At 48.6% G+C, this 8374-nt stretch overlaps 1 protein-coding gene across 1 annotated transcript; it reads right to left on the reverse strand.

Moving 5' to 3' along the window:
- Window positions 1-728: 728 nt before the first annotated feature.
- LOC130266539 (isobutyryl-CoA dehydrogenase, mitochondrial-like) lies at window positions 729-8200 on the reverse strand. Its single transcript, XM_056515792.1, is given in 11 exon segments — window positions 729-1509; window positions 3065-3167; window positions 4840-4992; window positions 5166-5263; window positions 5365-5500; window positions 6151-6288; window positions 6529-6605; window positions 6834-6943; window positions 7576-7695; window positions 7697-7743; window positions 8105-8200. Coding segments are annotated over 11 exon segments (1131 nt in total). The 3' UTR covers window positions 729-1456.
- Window positions 8201-8374: the final 174 nt, after the last annotated feature.

The raw sequence follows: 8374 nt of genomic DNA on the forward strand, positions 1-8374 counted from the left end.
CGATCCCACCTACCCCTTTTGTCCAGAGCCCGCAAAGATCCGCGGTGTACCCGGCAGCTCCATTGGCATGACAATGGGAAAAATTCTTTAAATTGACACAGCAATAGGAAAAACACTCAACCCCCAACACCGGGCAGGGACCCATGATAGAGATCCCGGGGAGAGACCCCAGACCAGAAACTGCCATAGAGACCCTGGAGAGAGACCTTGGACAGAGACCCTGGCTGGAGACGCCTTCGTATTGTCCAGAGACCCCTTCCTACTGTCCAGAGACCCTTCCCAGCCCCAGTGCATCCCCTGGGGTTTCTCTTTGAGGCACAGGTGTTTATCCTTAAAACTGCCCTCGGTGCTCTGTGGGGGGAATTCAATGTGCAATAAAGCAAAGAAGGGGAATAAAGCAAAGTACAGGGCCTGCCAGCAACAGTAAAAACTGAGATCAAACAAGTGGAAGGTGTTCCCAGCGTGGCAGGGGCTGGAATGAGGTGAGTTTAAGGTCCCTCCCAACCTAACCCATTCCATGGTTCTGCTGCTAATGCTCTGTTATCTTCCCCCTGCCAAGTACTCTGAGGAAAGAGCAGCTGGCTGATCTGAAGGGGTTAAAAAAAAACATTACCTAAAAAGCCCTCAAATAGAACTATTTTGCAACACTCACTTAAAAAAATTCCCTTTTACTTCTGTTTAAACGCCTGAAACACCACAGAAGGAAATTATGATAATTTCCACTCCAGTAACATTTCCATCATTGCTTTATTGATTTCAAACCCGAGAGAAAAAAATAGTTTGATTCACCAATATTTTTACTTCCCTTACATAGTTCACAGCCATGATTTCACTGATTAGAGGCCACAGAGTTCAATATTTCTGTACATAACCTTCATTTGCACTTTTGTGCTGCAAAGGCTTCTTTGAGATTAAGCACCAAGACGTGGTGGGAATACAGAGAAGAAGCAGTGTATGGGACATGAGGAAAAATTTGCTGGGAAAAGAGGGAGTGCTTCTAGCTAAAGGAGAGGCATCCTGGGATAAAAACACTCTGGTTAGAGTCTGTGAACATCTGTTCCTAGGGGTGCTGTGAGCAGTTAATTCCTTCAAAATAAAGATTTCCGTGATCCCATGGGCTCAGGCCACACCTCTGCCTGAGGTTCCCATTTCAGTCCTGACTCAGCAGAGGTGAGCAGCAGCTCTGGTATTTCTTTTTCCAAGGAGGACGTGTGGCAAGCAAGGCAGGAGCAGGATTTGGAGAGAGAGGTTTGCATTCACAGCTGTGATTTCTGTCTGCACAATGCCAGCCTGGCGACAGCAGCTCTGCCAGGCACGGCGTGCAGCTGTGCCAGCCAGCTGTGCAGAAGGCAGGAAGGCTATTTCCACTGGGGTATCCCCCTCTCCACTCCCAAGGAAAGCAGAGGAGGGAAACAGGGGAGCTGTAACAGATGGCGGGATTTTAAGGCTCGTGGCTTCAGCCCTGTAGCAGATTCCTGGCCACAATCATCCTCATGACCTCGTTTGTACCTGCAGCAGGATGGGGATGCAGGGGAGACACAGCTAAGGCACAGTCCAATGTGGTAGCTGAGACTGATAGCACTGGAGATTTAATTAGCATATGCAGTTTGATAACCAACAGCAAACAGAGCTTTGAAAATTACAAGAAAATTGGATCAAGTCTGGCTGATAGGAAAGAAGATTTAAATAAGTAGAAATGTAAAGTTTGTCTGTGTGACGTTTAACTAAATGAATTTAGTAAAAAATTACTAGCCTTCCTGAAAATGGTACATAAGCATATGTAACTCACAGTAAAATTCAAATTCTGATCACAGATCACTAGTACCTGTCTCTCAATTGCTGATAGTCCAATATTTTCCCCCTCAAAAGGCCAAGAGAACTCTTCCCTGATGTGCAGTTTACAGCAGAGAGAAGCTCTTCCCACCAGCTGAAGTGGCATTTAGGAGGGGTTGGGCCAAAACCCAACTGCCAAATGCCAGCACATTGCTTGGGAAAGCTGGTGCTGCTTTTTATATGGGTGTTGGTAGGATGCAGGACCAGGCATTGAACAGAACTGGATTTATACCAACATCTGAGCTCTCTGCTTCACATCTAACACATACACAACTCAGCCTGCAAACCGAAGAAAGAGCATGTCCCTTACCAGGTACCCTGGGTGTAAGTGAGGGGATTTCAAAACAGGGAAAAAAAAAATATTTAGAGGCCAAACCAAGATTAGAAAAGGCCAGATACTGTTAGAGACATGATGTCAAGTAGTGCAAACAGACTAAAATCACAGGAGAGGAATTGTTAGGGAGAATCATCATGTGACCAGGAGTAATGGGATGAAACTGGACAGAGGCACTGCTAACATGACAACTAAATATCTTCCTCTGCGTAAGGCTCTTAAAATAGCCCAAACTGCTCCCACACTCAGAGCTCCCAGCCAGGGCACTCACACACACCACACCTCCTGCTCAGAACAAAGCAGGGCTCTGAAACACAAGAATCAGAAATGTGGGGAGGTGGGTGTTGGAGTCAGTGAGTCAGGGATCTCTCTGAATTCTTCAGAGAGAAATCAGAGTGCAGGGATTGAATTAAAGCTTTTGGATGGATTGAAGTATATTGAACCACTCACACAAAAAGTAGACATTTAAGTAGAAGTAAGTCAGTAATTTTAGAATTCTAATAGGTTAAGGAGTGGTGGTCCGAGCTTGCATCTTAGTTTGTTGGAAAAATCCTATATAAGAGTATGTACTGGTGAGAGTATTTGCTTTTAGCCATTGGCTTTTGCCAGGGCTTTTAGCCATTCACTTACTGCCACTGCATTTGCTACTGCTTTACCATTGCTTTTTGCCATTGCCTGTTGAGACTGATGTGCTTTGGAATAAGATGTGCTTTGTAATAAATAACCTTTTTAACTGTTAGCTGCTTTGCTTATTTAGAAGATAACCCAACGAAGTAGGAGCCTAAGAGCTCCAGAGTTGGTGTCTTAGAGCACTGGAGGTCTAAGAACCTCACAGGTGGGGACAGTTTTATTCCTAACCCCAGTGCCACCTTCACCTGTAATTAGAGTGTTTTTTACCTTCCAGGATCTGGTGGACTCTGATGTCTCGCGTGAACTGCTGCACTGCGTAATCCTTCAGGTAGCCGTAGCCCCCATGCATCTGCAGAGCCTGGTTACAGATCTAAGGGGATAACACTGCTGTGAGGTGACTTGTGGAGGACACCTCAGTGGCAGAAGCTCAGTAAGTACCCAGGAACCTGGGCTCACTTTTTTTTTTCCTGGTCACCTAATCTCATCTCTTAAAAATGTGGTGTGACTCTGAGGCCTCATCAGTGCTGCTCTTGCTGCTATCATGTTACCTATTTCACATGGAGAGTGTGTTTATGTGAACAGAAATGCAGAAATACCCAGGAATGCATACAGAGATATCCAGGGATGGGTGTTTTTAGAGAATAAATCGATTTTTGCTGCATTTCTGAGGTTTCTGATGCAAACCCGAACCGCCCCATTGCCATCTGGTGGCCACTCAGGGGAGCGGCTGGCAGGGCGCTGGTTTCCATGGAAACACGACTCTGTGTGTCCCATCCCTCAGTTTGGGATAGAAAACATAAAAACAGCAAAAATGCAGAATGCTGAGCACATAAAATAGCTTCTAAAGGACACTGGGCTAAGAAGTGTCAAGTGTTCTTTTTCCCCCTTTCTGCTTTCTCTTTATGGGGACATTTTGAAAAGGTAACAAAATAAGGTATTTTTCAAAGTGGTTTCATAATTTTCAAAGCAATAATGTAGTTTTTCAGCGGTCTAGGAAAAACCACTTGCTACCTAGGAACGACCCCCCTGCAACGTGCAAATTTTCCTTGGAAAACAAAAATACTCTGCTGCTGCGTGTCTCCCCTTTGGCCCCCTAGGAAGTAGTATAGGAAGAACGGTGGAAAGATGTTTTAATTCTCACAGATTAATCCTTGTGTTGGGTTGATGTGGCCAGAAATGTGTATTCTATCCCCATCTGCTGAAGCTGGGTGGGGCAGTGACCCTGATCTCCATGGCACATATTATCTGCTAATGGGCCATCTTTAAAACCAGCTGGGGCAATCATCTTTATCTTTTCCACAGCCCATCCTCCCTCCAGGAGATATCTCTTGTTAATGGCCATTGAGTCCCAGTGCATGATTGATAAAATTACATCATCCCATTGGAAGATGCTCCAGCCAGGGGGAGAAGCCAAGCCTTTCCTACCCAGATAAAAACTGAGATTTTGAACACCAAGGGACCTTCCTTCCACTGGATTCCAGAGGAAAACCAGACCTTTCCACATCATCCCTGGACCTTCAGAGGAAAACTGTACCTGCTACAGGAACACTGCACCAACTGAACCACATCTGCCACTGCAGGAGGATGCAGCCACCATTTAATGGGACTGCTCCCAGCACCCTGACTGACTGACGGGGTGTCAGCTTGGATTCTGACTCTGTCAGTGTTTTGGGATTGTTCTTTTTAATAATGTATTTCTATTTTAATTTTCCTAGTAAAGCGTTGTTATTCCTAATTCCCCTATCTTTGCCTAAGAGCCGGTTAATTTCAAAATTATAATAATAATTTGGACTGAGGGGGTTTACACTCTCCATTTCAAAGAGAAGTTTCTGCCTTTATTGGCAGACACCTGTCCTTCAAACCAGGACAATCCTGCAGCCTCCACGTGTCGTATAAAACATCCTGTCCTCAAATGACGCTCCTGGGTCTGGGTTTGGCTTTGGGTCGCTACAACATCAAACTCCTCCCTGACACCCTGGGCATTAAGGGGGGGGGTTTCCAAGCCTCTAATCAGGATCCCAAGTGCTGTTTGAAGGACCTACCCCGAAGCACTCGTCGGTGGCAAAGAGCTTGGCCATGGAGCAGAGCACAGCCGCGTCCTCCCGGCCGTCCTGCAGCGCCCGCGCAGCGTTGCGAACCATGAGCCGCGCTGCCACCAGCCGCGTGGCCATCTCTGCCAGCCGGAACTGCAGGTACTGCCGAGCACAACCACAGGGAAGGCTCATCAGCTCTCTCACAGGGCTCTCAGCCACCACCTGCAGGTAGGGCTTTGGCCTGACACGCTTCCCTGCTCTTCATTTCTCCAGGGATGGCCCTCCCAGGATGAGGAAGAGCTCAGCTTTTGGGGCAGAGCTGCTGCAGGGGTTACCTGGTTGTTGGCGAGGGGTTCCCCGAACTGTTTGCGGACACTGAGGTGCTCCTGAGCCAGGAGAACTGAGGCGTGAGCAGCTCCTAACGAGCAAGAAGCTGGCAGGAGAAGCCAAGGACACAGAGTGAATGTGAAGCTGCTTCAGACAGGCAACAAGAAGATCCTGCCCTCCTCCCCTGGCTCTCTTTGCCTTTCTCACCGATGTTTATCCTGCCTCCATTGAGCCCCTGCATGGCGATGCTGAATCCCTGCCCTTCAGCTCCCAGCCGGTTGCCCACAGGAACAACGCAGTCCTCAAAGATCACAGCCCGAGTCGGCTGGGAATTCCAACCCACCTGGGAAAAAACAGAGCTCCTTCCAGACTGCCTGAGGAGCAGCATAGCTCCAACACAGAACCAGCAGTCTGCTCTTAGCCCCTTGGTCTCACTGCCAAGCTGGCACAAAGCATGAGTGGTCTTAATGATTTGGTCTCAGTGTGGAAACTGGAATGGATGTTTTGGAGAAGAGGCACAAACCCAGTGATCTTGATGTTCCTGAGACTAAAATCCTTCACTTACCAAAGGGATGGGTATTGGGCAAACTACAGCAAAGCTGGACTTGGCTTGGTAAAACCATGCCAGGCTGGGACTCCAATCCCATCCATGAAGGGATCCCTAATGCTTTGCACAGACAAGTTCACTGGGACCACAGACACAGCCTCAAGCTGTCCAGGGCAGGCTCAGGTTGGAGATCAGGAAGAATTTCTCCATGGAAAAGGCTGTCAGGCATTAGAATGGACTGTTCAGGGAGGTATTTGTGTCACCACTGCAGGTGTTTAAGGAATGCCTGGATGTGGCACTCAGTGCTCTGACTGACAAGTCAGGATCATTCACAGGTTGGACTCACTGGTCTTGGAGGTCTTTCCAATCTTAATGAATCTGTGGTTCTGTGATCTCTGCCCTGCACTTCCCTCAAGCACACAGGAAGCACAAACCAAGCCTCTTACCTTCTTCTCCTTCTTGCCAAAGCTGAGCCCTGGCATTCCCTTCTCCAGCACGAGGCAGGAGATGCCCTTGGGGCCAGGGCCCCCGGTGCGACACATGACCACGTACACGTCGGTGTCACCTCCCCCGCTGATGAAGGCCTGCAGGAGGGCACGGGGCTTTGGGGTGGTACTTCAAACTAACCCTGAGCCCACAGCAGCAGCTGGCAGGGTACAAAAATGGAGAGGCAAAGACTCCACAGACAGAGGCACTTAGAGACCCAGCTGGTGAAAGCTCTGCAGAGCATAGAATGCACAGAGCTGAGGAGACAGCAGGAATGGGGAGGACAGTGAGACCCAGGCCCCAGTGTGCAGGTAGCTTTAGAAGTAGCAAAGAGGTACCTTGGAGCCATTCAGGACATAGGTGTCCCCTTTCCTCTGAGCTGAGGTCAGCAGAGAAGCTGCATCACTGCCACTCCCTATTTGAGAGGTAAGGAAGCAGCCAGTGAAGCAGAAGATCCAGAGCCTACCAATTCTCCCTAGGATCATGGCCTGAGCTTGTACCATGAGCATCTCAGCAATCATCACCTGCCCCTCCCCAAATTCACAAATGAATATGGAAAGAAGCTTTTCACCTCCAGACCTTTGCAATGTCCATGTCCAGTTAAAGAGAAAGAAGATGTCCTGGTTGAGTTGGGGATGCTCACCTGGCTCAGTCAGGCAGTAAGAGGCAAATTTTTCCATGCTACAGAGAGAGGGGCAGAACCTGCGCCGCTGCTCCTCGTTGCCAAAGGTGTCAATCATCCAAACACACATGCTGGGGTGGGGGAGAGGAGCAGCATTCAGCACTGAACACAGGTTGTACAAGAACATCCCTGGCTGAACAGAGGAAAGCTCCACAGAGTTGAGGCCTGAAAATGTACTGTTACACCTTCCATTCATTCAGCACAGACTCACTGCCCTGTGGAACAGCAGGCTCCTGTTTAAGAGCCTCAGTCTCCCCTCCATGCTCAGCCCTGCTCCCTCTCCAAAAAACTGCACTTGAGGACAGAGGCAGCATCATTACAGCTCTCTGTGCCAAGTGACCTGTCATTGTACAAGCAGGACAGCCCTGGCATCAGGCAGTGCCTCTGGGCTCTGTCACAGCACAGCTGAGGCACAAAGGCTTTTTCCAGGCAGGTTACTATCTATGTACAGCTTAAGTGGCAGAGCAGGGAACAAAATCCAGAACTTAATCCCATCTTGCATACCACAAAGCTAAAATTACTTCTTGGTGGCATCTCAGTATTTGTTTACTGCCACCCAGGGATCCTCCCAGGGATGTATGTACTCGAGGTCACAATTTAAATATTTAAATAATGAGCAGCAGCGAGGGAGCTGCCTCCAGCTGGATTTAGAGCCCACAGAGTAGCCAGGCTGACACTATCCACCCCTGCCCAGCGCACTCACTTGTGGATGCTCATGTAAGCAGTGGTGCTGGTGCATCCTGTTGACAGAGCTTCAAAGATTATCGAGGTGTCAAGTCGTGACAATCCAGAGCCACCAACGTCTGGTTTCACATAGATCCCCCAATCCTAGCTGGGCTGCCTTCCTCATCGTTTCCACAGGGAATATTTCCTGTTGAGGCAGGCAGAGATATCCCAATGAATATTCAGGGTCAGTTCAATCTCTTTTGGTATCCCTGGGTTACCAATTCCACTCTCAGCATCCTGCAGAGTTTAAGTCAACTGGGTGGGTCAAAGAAGAGGTGGTACCTACACAGACACACTCCATCTTCAGCAGTGAACCCAAGACTCAGGTGACTGAATAACCTGGCTAGGAAAGCTTCAAGGTATTTCTGATGATTTCCCCTCCCTCCTACAGCAGCAGCTTCAACAACCTGCAGAGCTATTGCAGGAGCCCCTCAGTGAGACCTAGGGGCCATAACATCCTAAGGGAGGAAAAAGGGAGCAGTACAGCCCTTGTGAGGCTGTCTTACCTTCTCATCCCACTCGGCCATGTAAGGAGCCATCTCCTTGGCAGCAAAATCAAGGGCAACTTTTTGGAATTCCTTCTGATCCTCAGTCAGTCCCATGGATGCTAGAAAAGCAGGAAGAGATCAGAACAAGTCTGTTGAGGGAAGGCGCAACCACCTCGTCTATACCCCAAACAATTTCAAGGTGCTCCTTAGCTCACACAAACAGTTCAGGCTCTCATGAACTGTGCTGAGAGCAGGGGGCTTTGGAAGGGCTTTCCTGGGACAAAACAA

This window comes from Oenanthe melanoleuca, unplaced genomic scaffold (assembly GCF_029582105.1).
Source record: "Oenanthe melanoleuca isolate GR-GAL-2019-014 unplaced genomic scaffold, OMel1.0 S079, whole genome shotgun sequence".
NCBI lineage: Eukaryota > Metazoa > Chordata > Aves > Passeriformes > Muscicapidae > Oenanthe > Oenanthe melanoleuca.